Source organism: Mytilus edulis, chromosome 3, assembly GCF_963676685.1.
Source record: "Mytilus edulis chromosome 3, xbMytEdul2.2, whole genome shotgun sequence".
Taxonomy (NCBI): Eukaryota; Metazoa; Mollusca; class Bivalvia; order Mytilida; family Mytilidae; genus Mytilus; species Mytilus edulis.
The window spans coordinates 93,321,099-93,338,137 of record NC_092346.1 but is presented as its reverse complement, the minus strand read 5'-3'; the positions used below and the strand labels follow the sequence as shown (position 1 = coordinate 93,338,137).

The window sequence follows — 17,039 nt, the reverse complement described above, 5'->3', positions numbered from 1 at the left end:
GATTTTCTTGATTGATGTATTAGTTTTGTCTTGTTGAACAGCAAAGAAGACGAAGAATTGATAAGTTTGGTTCAAACATTGTGCAATAATTCTATTCCTTGTTTCAAAAATTCCAATAGGGGACATTTATCACTTTATTCCATTAATAAACCATTATTGAAGACATTTCAACCAATGGCTGTGTTCCAGACGCTTCACATAAATTGAAGAAGGCCAGTTGCTGAAAAGTCTTAAACAATGGTTTATTATCAAAACAATAATTCTTAGTTAAAGTTATCAGGGCCAGTTCAAACTGATCTAAGGGGTACAGTTGCATGGGAAGGCCAATAAAAAGAGTTATGTTTCATACTGATGATACTGCAGGTAATATCCAAATATAGAATAGCTTGACCAGGATGTTGTTTTACCTGCATTAAAGTCATGACAAGTATATTCCTAGCTGCCAGATCTCTGTGTACAACTCTCTTCTTCTCTAAATACTGCATGCCATTGGCTATCTGAGCAGCCCACAGTTTAAGGCTGTCTACTTTCACTTTCTTGCTACCATACTTGACTAGATAATCTAACATAGAACCCTCAGGTATGTACTCTTCTACCTGTGGAAAGTAACAAAATAGATTAACATAGAACCCTCAGGTATGTATTCTTCTACCTGTGGAAAGTAAGCAATACATTAACATAGAACCCTCAGGTATGTATTCTTCTACCTGTGGAAAGTAAGCAATACATTATCATAGAACCCTCAGGTATGTACTCTTCTACCTGTGGTAAGTAAGCAATACATTAACATAGAACCCTCAGGTATGTACTCTTCTACCTGTGGTAAGTAAGTAATAGGTTAGTGGAAGACATGTAACAAATTGGTTCAAGTATGAAGAGTGATCACTGTCATTTTTGTATTTGACGGTCACTTAGCTGTTTTACTGGTGAGGCCTAATGGGCCAGTAACATTAAAATTTGTGACCCTAAAGTTGTATCTATTTTAGTAAAACTATTCTGATAAAGACAGCTCCATCCCTTAAACCCTCTCGCTACAGTAATTGATGCTTGATTTACATATATAAGAGAGACATTTACTTATATTAATGGTGTCCATATAAAAAAGAAGATGTGGTATGATTGCCAATGAGACAACTGTCCACAAGAGACCAAACTGACACAGACATTTACAACTATAGGTCACCGTACGGCCTTCAACAATGAGCAAAGCCAATACCGCATAGTCTGCTATAAAAGGCCCCAATATGACAATGTAAAACAATTCAAACGAGAAAACTAACAGCCTTATTTATATAAAAATATAACACATAAACAAATGACAACCACTGAATTACAGGCTCCCGACTTGGGACAGGCACATAAATAAGTAATGTGGCGGGGTTAAACATGTTAGCGGGACCCCAACCCTCCCCCCTAACCTGGAACAACAGTAGAACATAAGAACGAACTATAAAAATCAGTTGATAAAGGCTTAACTCATCAGATGGACAAAGATACAATTAAACGTGGCTGGGTACTTGTACATTCCAACAACAAAAAGACACAAGGAACAAATCTGAGAGTATTTACAGTTACTGACAGCTAGTTCAAAGCCACTAACAACTAATAAAAAAATCATGCATCTAAGACTAAACTATCAATCCGTACACATCCAACATCCAATGGATTTAGTATACTGAAAAAATCCAGGTTCTCATTTGAACTGGAATATTTGTCCCCTTTGCTTACCACTTCCACTTATAACTACCCCGTAGTTTTTGTACTGCATATCTGTACTATATATAATTTTTATGACACTACCATTCTTCCTTAGTGTGTAAAGAAGGGGCATGTTTCTAAAGGGACAAACCATTGTTTTCAATTGTTATAAAAAAACCTTTTTTACAGTAAAATAGAGGTGGAAGATACCAATTGGACAATGAAACTCAAAAGTCAATGAAATAATTGACAATCCCATCAACCAAAAAAACTCAACAAAATTGAGGAAAAACATCAATAAAAATTTCCCTCTCGACACTGTCTTTTGATTGAAAGAAGCTTCCAAGTTTGGTAAAAAAATCCAGGATAGTTTATGAATCTAATAAATGTTTTATAAACTTTAACTGCAGACTGTATGTAATGTTAACTGGAAGAAAAACTAAGTCCATTTATAAGTAAAATACCGAAAAAGTGAATTTTTTTTTTACAAAATTTACTTCTGAATAATATCTTATGATCAGAAAAAAGCTTTTGTCTAAGTTTGGTAGAAATCCAGGATAGTTTAAGAACATTATAAAAATTTTAAAAACTTAAACCACAGAGTGAATGTTTTGTTTCTGGCAAAAAAACTAAGTCCATTTATAAGTAAAATACGGAAAAGTGGAAGTTTATTTTTACAAAATTTTCTTCTTGATACTATCTTATGATCATAAACAAGCTTCTGTCCAAGTTTGGTACAAATCAAGGATAGTTTATGAAAGTTATTAAAATTTTAAAAACTTTAACCACAGAGTGAATGTAATGTTTCCTCGCAGAAAAACTAAGTCCATTTATAAGTAAAATACGGAAAAAATGGAATTTTATTTTTACAAAATTTACTTCTGGATACTTTCTTATGATCATAAACAAGCTTCTGTCCAAGTTTGGTAGAAATTCAGTATAGTTTAAGAAAGTTATTAAAATTTCAAAAACTTTAACCACAGAGTGAATATTTGTAGACGCTGCCGCCGCCGCCGACGGAATGTAGGATCGCTTAGTCTCGCTTTTTCGACTAAAGTCGAAGGCTCGACAACAATCAACAGTATTAAAAACTACATAGAAAACTACAGACTGATCAACATAACCCAAATAGAAAAACAGGGTGATCTCAGGTACTGTAGACAGGTAAAAGTGATGCTACCTAAATTTGTTATTGATCTGAGTTTTGTAAGAATAAGTATTGTGTAGAAGTTTCATAACATTTGGTTGAGGCAAACTAAAGTTGTAAAGGCATAACTCATGAACAGTTAAAGAAACACCACCAAAATTCAAACTTGATCTCTATTTTGTGGTAATACGCATTGTGCATAAGTTTCATAATATTTGTTTTAGGTTAACTTAAGTTAGAGTATGAATACAAAAAAATTAGCATTTTTCCCTTTGTAAAGGGGCAGAACTCTAAAACGTTTAAAGTGATACCACCAAAATTCTAACTTGATTTGTATTTTGTGGTAATAGGCATTGTTTCATAACATTTGATTGAGGCATTCTAAAGTTAGATAACTGGAACGATAAAATCAGCAATTTTTCCATTTGTAAAGGGGCATAGTTCTAGAAGCCTTATAGTGACACCACCATAAGGTGTAAAGGGGCATAGCTCTAGAAGCCTTATAGTGACACCACCATAAGGTGTAAAGGGCATAGCTCTAGAAGCCTTATAGTGACACCACCATAAGGTGTAAAGGGGCATAGCTCTAGAAGCCTTATAGTGACACCACCATAAGGTGTAAAGGGGCATAGCTCTAGAAGCCTTATAGTGACACCACCATAAGGTGTAAAGGGGCATAGCTCTAGAAGCCTTATAGTGACACCACCAAAATTAAAACTTAATCTATTTTTCTGGTAATAAGCATTGTGTAAAGTTTCATAACATTTGGTTGAGGCAAATTAAAGTTACCAACTTTGGGAAATACAGAAGTACAGATGGAAAAATGTACAGACAAGGTTAAAACTTAATGCCGCCTTCGCTACAGTGGGGGCATAAAAAAAAAGACAACTATAAAGCAACGAACAAGCTTTTAACAATAGACAGTTGTCTACACAATATTTCAAGCTTGAAATCAACCCCAGAGTTTAAAACAGTTGCATATAAATTCATTTAATAGAAAGAATCAAAGACCTGTTGTAAATCATTTGAAAATTTTAAATATAAGTGTACCATCAGTGATATAAGACAGCTGATGATATTCCTGGTTTTGGACAACCACATGAATTTTGAGGCAGAAATAAACTAATTTTTATATAAGAAACCTCAATCCTTGAAATAACAACCAGCTTGCCCAGTCACCTGACCTGATTGACTCCAACAAAATTTGACCAATGACAGTCAAGGTTGATAAAGTTGAACAGAAAACTTTGCGTGAAAATTATGTATCTACCTTTGGACATAATCTACACCATACTATTATTACATTAAATAAACCTACACTAATTAGACTGTTAGTTTTCTCGTTTGAATTGTTTTACATTGTCATTTCGGGGTCTTTAATAGCTGACTATGCGGTATGGGCTTTGCTCATTGTTGAAGGCTGTACAGTGACCTATAGTTGTTAATTTCTGTGTAATTTTGGTCGCTTGTGAAGGGTTGTCTCTCATACCACATCTTCTTTTATATACTTTCATACAGAATGGGAGAATCAAAAAGTAAAGGGGAAAGGAAAGGAAGTTTACTAAGTAAAACATTCAAAAAAATTGTTCATTAATTTTTGTACTATGCATTTTCTACTGGCTGTTTCATACACAGTTCTACTTACCAACATAAAGGGTGAGTCACAAACTCCAAATAATTCTACTATACATTCATGTTTGAGTTGAGACATTAGTTTAGCTTCCTCCTTGATGCTCTTTAATGCTGCATCATTACCAAGTTCAGCATGAAATGTTTTTATTGCTACATCAATCTGAAGAAAAAAACTTGAATGTCAAAAATTATAAAACCTATAATATAAATGTTTATAAATAAATAAGCTGATGTAAAGATCTATTAATGTACCGTATAACAAAACTGTTGAGATAAAATTAGAAAAGACATCAAGTATTTTAATACCTCAACAATTAAATCCACTCTCCTTTGTTTTAAATCACCCCTACCAGAAGTTTCTTTGTTATGTAGCATTTTGGTGGGAATGTTGAACACACATTATTACTTTGAAATATATATGCGGAATGAAGACTGACTTTCAAAATTAATGTAAAAAAGGTCACTAAATTTCCAGTGTCTTAGTGGCATATTGTACTCAAAGACCTTACGCATGAAGCCACAATTCATACCCTTAAACAAAGATGACTGAATAGTAACCGGCGGAGGACATTTTAGCGCATTGATATGACATTTGAGCAAAAAAATCAGATTTTTGTAAAAGATAACTAAGATTTATGAAAAATGGTTAAAAATTGACTATAAAGGGCAATAACTCCTAAAGGGGTCAACTGACCATTTCGGTCATGTTGACTTATTTTTAGGTCTTACTTTGCTGAACATTTTTGCTGTTTACAGTTTATCTCTACTATAATAATATTCATGATAATAACCAAAAACAGCAAAATTTCCTTTTCAGGGGCAGCAACCCAACAATGGGTTGTCCGATTCATCTGAAAATTTCAGGGCAGATAGATCTTGCCCTGATAATATCAGATTATTACATGGCATTTTTCATATCGCATGTATTATCAGCCCTAGGTTCAATATCAGCCCAAGAGCCGCATGGCTCGAGGGCTGATATTGACCGAGGGCTGATAATACATGCGATATGAAAAATGACATGTTATGATCTTTTTATCATATGCTTCAACAGTAAAGAAAAAAAAAACAGATTCATATAATGATCCTTTAGAAAAGAAGTTCAAAGAGTAACTAGAGGCTCTAAAGAGCCTGTGTCGCTCACCTTGGTCTATGTGCATATTAAACAAAGGACACAAATGGATTCATGACAAAATTGTATTTTGGTGATGGTGATGTGTTTGAAGTTCTTACTTTACTGAACGATTTTGCTTCTTACAATTATATCTATAATGAACTTTGCCCATTAGTAACAGAGAACTATATTTGGTAAAAATTTACATAAATTTACCAAATTAATGAAAATTGTTAAAAATTGACTATAAAGGGCAATAACTCCTTAAGGGGTCAATTGACCATTTAGGTCATGTTGACTTATTTGTAGATCTTACTTTGCTGAACATTATTGCTGTTTACAGTTTATCGCTATCTATAATAGTATTCAAGATAACCAAAAACAGCAAAATTTCTTTAAAAATTACCAATTGGAGGGCAGCAACCCAACAACCAGTTGTCCAATTCATCTGAAAAATTCAGGGCAGATAGATATTGACTTGATTAACAATTTAACTTCTTGTCAGATTTGCTCTAGATGCTTTGGTTTCATAGTTATAAGCCAGAAACTGCATTTTACCCCTATGTTCTATTTTTAGCCGTGGCGGCCATCTTGGTTGAATGGCCAGGTCATCGGACACATTTTTCAAACTAGATACCCCAAAGACGATTGTGGCCTAGTAGTTTCAGTGGAGATTTTGTAAAAGATTACTTAGATTTATGAAAAATGGTTAAAGATTGACTATAAAGGGCAATTACTCCTAAAGGGGTCAACTGACCATTTTGGTCATGCTGACTTATTTGTAGATCTTACTTTGCTGAACATTATTGCTGTTTACAATTTATCTCTATCTATAATAATATTCAAGATAATAACCAAAAACAGCAAAATTTCCTCAAAATTACCAATTCAGGGCAGCAACCCAACAACCGATTGACCGATTCATCTGAAAATTTCAGGGCAGATAGATCTTGACCTGATAAACATTTATATCCCCATGTCAGATTTCCTCAAAATGCTTTGGTTTTTGAGTTATAAGCCAAAAACTGCATTTTACCCCTATGTTCTATTTTTAGCGGTGGCGGCCATCTTGGTTGGTTGACCAGGTCACGCCACACATTTTTTAAACTAGATACCCCAAAGATGATTGTGGCCAAGTTTGAATTAATTTAACCCAGTAGTTTCAGAGGAGAAGCTTTTTGTAAAAGATTACTTTAATTTACGAAAAATGGTTAAAAATTGACTATAAAGGGCAATAACTCCTAAACCGGTCAACTGACAATTTTGGTCATGTTGACTTATTTGTAGATCTTACTTTGCTGAACATTATTGCTGTTAACAGTTTATCTCTATCTATAATAATATTCAAGATAATAACCAAAAACAGCAAAATTTCCTCAAAATTACCAATTCAGGGGCAGCAACCCAACAACCCATTGACCGATTCATCTGAAAATTTCAGAGAAGATAGATCTTGACCTGATAAACATTTTTTCCCATGTCAGATTTCCTCAAAATGCTTTGTTTTTTGAGTTATAAGCCAAAAACTGCATTTTACCCCTATGTTCTATTTTTAGCGGTGGCAGCCATCTTGGTTGGTTGACCAGGTCACGCCACACATTTTTTAAACTAGATACCCCAAAGATGATTGTGGCCAAGTTTGAATTAATTTGGCCCAGTAGTTTCAGAGGAGAAGATTTTTGTAAAAGATTACTTTAATTTACGAAAAATGGTTAAAAATTGACTATAAAGGGCAATAACTCCTAAACGGGTCAACTGACCATTTTGGTCATGTTGACTTATTTGTAGATCTTACTTTGCTGAACATTATTGCTGTTTACAGTTTATCTCTATCTATAATAATATTCAAGATAATAACCAAAAACAGCAAAATTTCCTCAAAATTACCAATTCAGGGGCAGCAACCCAACAACCGATTGACCGATTCATCTGAAAATTTCAGGGCAGATAGATCTTGACCTGATAAACATTTTTACCCCATGTCAGATTTGCTCTAAATGCTTTGGTTTTTGAGTTATAAGCCAAAAACTGCATTTTACCCCTATGTTCTATTTTTACCCTTGGCGGCCATCTTGGTTGGTTGACCGGGTCACGCCACACATTTTTTAAACTAGATACCCCAATAATGATTGTGGCCAAGTTTGGTTTGATTTGGCCCAGTAGTTTCAGAGGAGAAGATTTTTGTAAAAGTTAACGACGACGGACGACGACGACGGACGACGGACGACGGACGCCGGACGACGGACGACGACGACGGACGCCGGACGCAAAGTGATGGGAATAGCTCACTTGGCCCTTCGGGCCAGGTGAGCTAAAAAGTTCAGGGACGTCGGACCCAAATTTTGGTACATTCGATATGAGTCTTTCTAACATATGCCTCAACAGAGAAAAAAACCCATTTTAACATGGACGAATCGATAAAAAAAAAAATTCAACAATAGTATGAAATTCAAAACAGTGTAGCTGTGGCCATTGATTGACACATTAAAATCATTCATTGACTGGGACAATTTAGGTGAACGTTTGTATGCAACGACCAATGCTCACTATGTACTTTTTAAAGACACTTAAACTATGGGGTCACCAAAGGTTCTCAACACCTAAATAAAGTAATTCGAAAAATTAATCAGAAATAACACGATATTTTGATTTATATCAATTATATAAATCAAAACACAAAGGTTATTCCTGATAAATTTTTCGAATTATTTTATAATTAAAGGCGTTAAGAAACCTTTGTTGATCCCACAGTTTAAATGTCTATCGTAGGTACATCATGAACAGTGGTTGTTACAGACAAACGTTCACGTAAATTGTCCCAGTCAATGGATGATTTTGATGGGTCAATCAATGGCCACAGCTACACTGTTTTGAATTTCATACTATATATAATGAACATTGTTTGGAAAAGTCAACCTTTTTTAAAATAACTTTCTAAATTATGTTTGAAACTTTTAAAAAACACATTTATTAAAGTCATATGAAACGAGAGAGTGGTGAAAAATAATGTTTTTCCAATTCTTGAACCAATGCATGTATATATCACAAAATAAGTCCTCTGTGCACGATTTTATCATTATTTACGCAAATATATCGTATAATCGTCAATTTCTTTTTCTCTCTGTCTGTTATGATTTAACAAATATGGCTGCTCATTAAATGCCGTGTTTTGAAGCCGAAGTTTACCGATTGTCACCTTATAGTAAATAAATAACAAAAAGCATGGGTATTGAGCACGTGCTTAACATGTACAATCAGATAATTGTTTATTTTAATGACAGATTCATGCGTATTGCGATCACCGGATTTTTACGAGGAGGGTTACGCTCAGGTCACTATGCATACGGAAAATATGTCGGCGAATTGCTTCCTGGAAGCAAGCAATTAAAAATAAGTAAACTTCTTCTAAATGTGGACAAATTAAAGAATTTTCCTCAGAAAAAAGTATATGTACAAAAGTTTTATAATGAAAACTATCCATTTAGTTATAAAAAACAGATGCATATTATTTTTTAATTTGAGGTTTCATATGACTTTAAATAAAAAAAAAAAAATTTTTTTTTATTTTATTTTACACAATATATTTTCCAGTATCCAAATAATTGTTTTGTACACTACTTTGTAATGTTTTTCACTGAAAACGTAGTATTGAGGTGTATTTTCCGGAATTTGCCGAGTATCACCGGAATGCCATGTGATAACGTTACGGAAAGGCATGTGATAACAATCGAAGCATGTGATAAACTTTTCATATCAGCCCGATAAGCACTAATTGGAAAACATATGAAATATACGTTAATTTAATGCTATTATCATACGGTAAAATTCATATGTTATTTCGTCTAAGTATATGATAATCAATTTTACCCCATGTCAGATTTGCTCTAAATGCTTTGGTTTTTGAGTTATAAGCCAAAAACTGCATTTGACCCCTATGTTCTATTTTTAGCAATGGCGACCATGTTTGTTGATAGATCAAAACTTCGGATACAATTTATAAACTAGATTCCCTAAGGAACATTCAGTTAAAGTTTGGAAGTATTTGGCCTCATAGTTTCAGAGGAGAAGATTTTTGTAAAAGATAACTAAGATTTATGAAAAATGGTTAAAAAGTGACTGTAAAGGGCAATAACTTCTAAAGGGGTCAACTGACCATTTCAGTCATGTTGACTTATTTTTAGGTCTTACTTTGCTGAACATTTTTGCTGTTTACAGTTTATCTCTACCTATAATAATATTCATGATAATAACCAAAAACAGCAAAATTTCCTTAAAATTTCCAATTCAGGGGAAGCAACCCAACAACGGGTTGTCCGATTCATCTGAAAATTTCAGGGCAGATAGATTTTGACCTGATAATCAATTTTACCCACATCAGATTTGCTCTAAATGCTTCGGTTTTTGAGTTATAAGCCAAAAACTGCATTTGACCCCTATGTTCTATTTTTAGAAATGGCGACCATGTTTTTTGATAGATCAAAACTTCGGATACAATTTATAAACTAGATACCCTAAGGAACATTCAGTTAAAGTTTGGAAGTATTTGGCCTAGTAGTTTCAGAGGAGAAGATTCTTGAAATAGTTTACGACGACAGACGACGGACGACGACGGACGACGACGGACGCCAAGTGATGGCATAAGCTCACTTGGCCCTTCGGGCCATGTGAGCTAAAAAACTTTAATGGACTTAAGACAGCATAATATAAATGATATGATGTCCATTAAAATACAGCACTAAATGTCTAAAAGATTTAATCAAATGTTAAAACTTCGTTTTAGCCTGGAATTTATATCCTAGAGAACGTACGTAATGGGCTCTGGATATACCTCCTGTACACAACTTTTGAATTGCATTAGGAACTGTTCTTTCCCTTTTTCTTGTCTAGATTTTAGTGCATATTCCTCTATACTTCGTATTTTTTATATATGTTGTTGTTTTCAATTTGATAATAGTATCAAGAAAAACGCAAATAGCTGGCGACACCTATAAAATTGCTTATTAAAATGGGCATGGAACGACTCTAGACCATTAATTGTTCGCTGTGAATTACACTGAACTTCTGCTCAAAGCTTAGTGAGTATTATTCAACCCAGTAAGTTTTCCCTAAAATGTACTATCAAAATATAGGTGAACCGATTAATCCGGCGCTAAAATGGGCTCTAATGTCAGCGCGCAAATGTCCCCTAGTAGTTCAAAATTTTTCGCTAAAATGTTGTGCGCCCATAGCAGCTCCCTGTTGATTTAAAATATTTAAACATTGTAATTGGGGCTCATAAAGGGTATATACAATATATTAGAATTATGTGATAAACCTAACACTAGTGGTGGTATATGACTTTATACCTTATGTGCATTTTTTCCTTTGGCATCTTTCCTGGTATATTTCCCCTTCTTCACCTCTCCATATTCTCCTTCTCCAAGTTTTTCACCTGAAAAAAAATGTTATCAGCATAAAATAAAGTTTAGAGGACAAACAAGTTTAATGGAGAAAAAAAGCAATAGTTTAATATACTGCAATAACAGGACTTGTATATAAATATATATAAAGGATAGTTGTTCAAAAATATATATTATAAAGGATAGTTGTTCAAAAATAAAATTATTAATTTTCATTATTGGATCATTGTGTGGGTTGCAACAATTTGTGGAATTCTTCATTCTTGAAAAACACAAAAAATGGACTTGTTTACTTCACACCTTCTATTGCAGTTTTCATGTTACCTATACATTGGGGTTAGAAAAAGATTGAATAACAATCATTTGTGTAACACATTGATGATCAATTAAAATTGGACAGACAAATGTGTATGTCTGTAATAAATACATTCCTTTGTTATGAAAGTTCACTAGCAATTTCCAACAATAGCATAATTTTTCCAAAGTTAAGTTTCAATCAGCTTGGATGCTAAATCATCAAATGTATTTCCTTTGTCTAATATTTTGGTTTTAAGTCATATCAATTTACTACATTTTATCCAATTCTCTGTTCATAAAAACTAGACAACAATTTTTATTATTGACTTGTTGCATATGTGATTTGTGTTTATAAATGTACTGATGTATCAAATAGAATATATTTGTTAATTTCTGTGTCATTTTGGTCTCTTGTGGAGAGTTGTCTCATTGGCAATCATACCACATCTTCTTTTTTATACATACAAATTTTAATGTCTTTTTTATCAATTATATTCCAGACTTCTTTTTCTTCTTCCTTCGGTTCCCTCGGTTCTTTCGGTTCCTTCGGTTCTACTGAGATACTCTTTTTTGGAGGAGGCTGTATAAAATATACATTTGATATAAATATACATATACGATCTTGATATCTATATCACTAATGGAAAGCTGAATACTAAAATTTATGATAAAAGGGATGATTTTTCATTTCCTATCGTTAATTATCCGTTTTTAGATGGTGACGTTCCCTTGTCACCATCTTACGGTGTTTATATATCTCAACTTGTATGATTCGCTCGTGTATGTAACAATGTTTTAGATTTTAACGAGAGAAATTTATGTATTACTGAAAAATTATTACACCAGGGTTTTCGATATCACAAACTAGTCAAAACATTTACTAAATTTTATCATCGGTATAAAGACATCATTTGTAAATATAGCTCAACATGCAGACTTCTAATACGTTCAGGTATTTCACATCCAATTTTTTATGGTAATATTCTTTATAAAGCACAAAGGTGTCAGTATTCACCTCAGAAACTTACAAAACCCTTGAATAGACTTATTAAGAAGGGATATAATTACGATACTGTTGTCAAGTCATTAAAGATTGCATATTTTGGCGTTAATATTGAGTCACTGATAAAGTCTTTGCATCGGAACTAAACACATTTATTCTAAAAACAGTTGTTGGCATGACACGGGTTATGTTCTTCTCATATATGTTATGATGGTATGATACTAAACCCCTAACGGGAAGGATTGTGCCTGATGTTCATATGATGAAATCATAATCTTTCAGTCAGTTTAATTGAAGTCTGGAGCTGGCATGTCAGTTAACTGCTAGTAGTCTGTTGTTATTTATGTATTATTGTCATTTTGTTTATTTTCTTTGGTTACATCTTCTGACATCAGACTCGGATTTCTCTTGAACTGAATTTTAATGTGCGTATTGTTATGCGTTTACTTTACTACATTGGTTAGAGGTATAGGGGGAGGGTTGAGATCTCACAAACATGTTTAACCCCGCCGCATTTTTGCGCCTGTCCCAAGTCAGGAGCCTCTGGCCTTTGTTAGTCTTGTATTATTTTAATTTTAGTTTCTTGTGTACAATTTGGAAATTAGTATGGCGTTCATTATCACTGGACTAGTATATATTTGTTTAGGGGCCAGCTGAAGGACGCCTCTGGGTGCGGGAATTTCTCGCTACATTGAAGACCTGTTGGTGACCCTCTGCTGTTGTTTTTTATTTGGTCGGGTTGTTGTCTCTTTGACACATTCCCCATTTCCATTCTCAATTTTATAACATATTAGTCTTAAAACTTAAAACTAATGATGACTGCATTTACAGATGTATTATAAAAGACCTTATTGATTGCCATCTTATGGTAAGTTCCAATCATTCATAAATATCCCGCTAGTATCCGTAAATATCTTGCAACAACTCACATATACTCCTAAGGTTCCATGAAAGGATAGACAAATGTAATAACATGTCAAAAATCTTCTTACTATTGTCCACAGATTAACTTTTGAGTAAATAGCTTGTAACAATCAAAAACAGCTCACAACTATACATAATCATCAGTAACTCCACCCATGAATCAGCAAATGACTTGTAACACTTTATTTTTTGTAATTTGTTATGGTTTATAACTACACTGAATTGTTAAGTGGTTTATTACGAGTGTTGAGTTTTTGTTACAATTTTATAATTATTCTAATCCTGTAAGGATGGTTTTACAGATTGTTATGTTTTAATATAAGCACTTTACATGAAAATAAGAGTACTCTGTGGTGCACTTCGAGGTGTCTAATGTTTTAATATGAGCACTTTACGTGAAAATAAGAGTACTCTGTGGTGCACTTTGTGGTTTCTAATGTTTTGATATGAGCACTTTACATGAAAATAAGAGTACTCTGTGGTGCACTTCGAGGTTTCTAATGTTTTAATATGAGCACTTTACATGAAGATAAGAGTACTCTGTGGTGCACTTCGAGGTTTCTAATGTTTTAATATGAGTACTCTGTGGTGCACTTCGAGGTTTCTAATGTTTTAATATGAGCACTTATCATGAAGATAAGAGTACTCTGTGGTGCACTTCTAGGTTCTAATGTTTTAATAGTAGCACTTTACATGAAGATAAGAGTACTCTGTAGTGCACTTCGAGGTTTCTAATGTTTTAATATGAGCACTTATCATGAAGATAAGAGTACTCTGTGGTGCACTTCTAGGTTTCTAATGTTTTAATATGAGCACTTTACATGAAGATAAGAGTACTCTGTGGAGCACTTAGAGGTTTCTAATGTTTTAATATGAGCACTTTACATGAAGATAAGAGTACTCTGTGGTGCACTTCGAGGTGTCTAATGTTTTAATATGAGCACTTTACATGAAGATAAGAGTACTCTGTGCTGCACTTCTAGGTTTGTAATGTTTTAATATGAGCGCTTATCATGAAGATAAGAGTACTCTGTGGTGCAATTCAAGGTTTCTAATGTTTTAATATGAGCACTTTACATGAAGATAAGAGTACTCTGTGGTGCACTTCAAGGTTTCTAATGTTTTAATATGAGCACTTTAAATGAAGATAAGAGTACTCTGTGGTGCACTTCTAGGTTTCTAATGTTTTAATATGAGCACTTTACATGAAGATAAGAGTACTCTGTGGTGCACTTCGAGGTTTCTAAAGTTTTAATATGAGCACTTTACATGAAGATAAGAGTACTCTGTGGTGCACTTCTAGGTTTTTAATGTTTTAATATGAGCACTTTACATGAAGATAAGAGTACTCTGTGGTGCACTTCGAGGTTTCTAATGTTTTAATATGAGCACTTTACATGAAGATAAGAGTACTCTGTCGTGCACTTAGAGGTTTCTAATGTTTTAATATGAGCACTTTACATGAAGATAAGAGTACTCTGTGGTGCACTTTACATGAAGATAAGAGTACTCTGTGGTGCACTTAGAGGTTTCTAATGTTTTAATATGAGCACTTTACATGAAGATAAGAGTACTCTGTGGTGCACTTCGAGGTTTCTAATGTTTTAATATGAGCACTTTACATGAAGATAAGAGTACTCTGTGGAGCACTTAGAGGTTTCTAATGTTTTAATATGAGCACTTTACATGAAGATAAGAGTACTCTGTGGAGCACTTAGAGGTTTCTAATGTTTTAATATGAGCACTTTACATGAAGATAAGAGTACTCTGTGGTGCACTTCGAGGTGTCTAATGTTTTAATATGAGCACTTTACATGAAGATAAGAGTACTCTGTGCTGCACTTCTAGGTTTGTAATGTTTTAATATGAGCGCTTATCATGAAGATAAGAGTACTCTGTGGTGCACTTCAAGGTTTCTAATGTTTTAATATGAGCACTTTACATGAAGATAAGAGTACTCTGTGGTGCACTTCAAGGTTTCTAATGTTTTAATATGAGCACACTTTAAATGAAGATAAGAGTACTCTGTGGTGCACTTCTAGGTTTCTAATGTTTTAATATGAGCACTTTACATGAAGATAAGAGTACTCTGTGGTGCACTTCGAGGTTTCTAATGTTTTAATATGAGCACTTTACATGAAGATAAGAGTACTCTGTGGTGCACTTCTAGGTTTTTAATGTTTTAATATGAGCACTTTACATGAAGATAAGAGTACTCTGTGGTGCACTTCGAGGTTTCTAATGTTTTAATATGAGCACTTTACATGAAGATAAGAGTACTCTGTCGTGCACTTAGAGGTTTCTAATGTTTTAATATGAGCACTTTACATGAAGATAAGAGTACTCTGTGGTGCACTTAGAGGTTTCTAATGTTTTAATATGAGCACTTTACATGAAGATAAGAGTACTCTGTGGTGCACTTCGAGGTTTCTAATGTTTTAATATGAGCACTTTACATGAAGATTAGAGTACTCTGTGGTGCACTTCTAGGTTTCTAATGTTTTAATATGAGCACTTTACATGAAGATAAGAGTACTCTGTGGTGCACTTCGAGGTTTCTAAACCAAAGTAATAGTCTAAGGATGCAACTGTACTTTGCAAGGCAAATGGTATGAAATCAGCAATGACTTGAAAACTTTAGAGACACTATTACTTGTTCACTTCTTTTGGGAATTTAAACAGGTTTTTAAGGGTTCTCTTACAAACATTTGAACAAGTACAGGTTTACCTTGGGAACTTAAACATTTCTTAAGAAATGCAGTTTAAAACCAGGTTGATATATTAAAAAATAATTATAAATATTTTACACTCTAATGGTAATGATAGATAAATTTGATACTATTACGACTGACTGTACTTTTAAAAAGGTTTGTGTTTCTTTCCTGCAATTACTTGTGGATGTAATGTTCTTGAAAGATAAAATGTACAGAATTTTAATAGGGGATCTATATACACTAACCTGACTAGAAGGCAAAGGTGGAGGAGTTGCAGGAACATCCCCATCGTCTGCTGTTTCATATATTTCTTCTGCAGGACTATCATGGCGAGGTGGTAATTTTGGTCGATCTAAAAAAAAAATGCAAATATAAGTTGACAGCAATGCAAAATCTACTTCATTGACATCTTTCTCAAAAATTCTCTTGCTAAAATTTTTATTTCTCATTAAAATAGTTATAAAAAAAACTCAACTGCACTTCATATCAATATAATTAAATTATGCAAATAAAGATCAAGCTTATTTAAATATCTTTAATCCTCATGGGCATGAACATTTTCCATTCTATGTATATTTTCAACTAATGCTTAATCAAATCTACATTATAAATAGATGGATAGCCAATCACTGGTGTTTAAAGTCCAGTGGCAAGTGTTTCATGTTAAGTATGAGAACACTCAAGTAATATGAAAAGTTATCTGCTTGATACAAGATCTACATACTTAGCTGGATATTGAATGAGCCAATTTACAAAGGAAATCTGTGGGAAAACATGTCACTCCTTTAGAACACATTATTCTGATAACCATGCTAAATCCAGCATGCTAAGCAGAAATACAACATAAACCAATTGCCAAGACTTGGTTTTTACCTGGCAGGGTAATGCACCCATGACCTTATCCACTAGAGGCAAGCACACCAGTAAGAAACCACAAGGTAGCATCTTTTGAGATAACAGACAAAGGGTTAACAGTAAAACTAGAACATGACAACACCCTTTTCCTCTTCTAAAACACCAAGACATGATTATATAATAAAGAATAAACAAATCAGTATACTTATGATCAATCTTAGTAGTAAGTTTTTTTTGTGAAATCGACTCCAAATGC

General features: G+C 33.6%; 1 protein-coding gene across 3 annotated transcripts in view; it reads right to left on the bottom strand.

The window, feature by feature from the left end:
- Positions 1-17,039, bottom strand: part of LOC139517792 (tyrosine-protein kinase HTK16-like) — a 42,517-nt gene that overhangs the window by 2,235 nt on the left and 23,243 nt on the right. For all 3 annotated transcript variants that reach the window (XM_071309230.1, XM_071309231.1, XM_071309232.1), the window contains exons 12-16: positions 16,174-16,280; positions 11,753-11,867; positions 10,937-11,022; positions 4,491-4,637; positions 408-596 (exon numbers count right to left, since the gene is read on the bottom strand). In XM_071309230.1, coding sequence (XP_071165331.1) covers positions 408-596; positions 4,491-4,637; positions 10,937-11,022; positions 11,753-11,867; positions 16,174-16,280 — 644 coding nt within the window. The remainder of the gene's footprint in view (positions 1-407; positions 597-4,490; positions 4,638-10,936; positions 11,023-11,752; positions 11,868-16,173; positions 16,281-17,039) is intronic.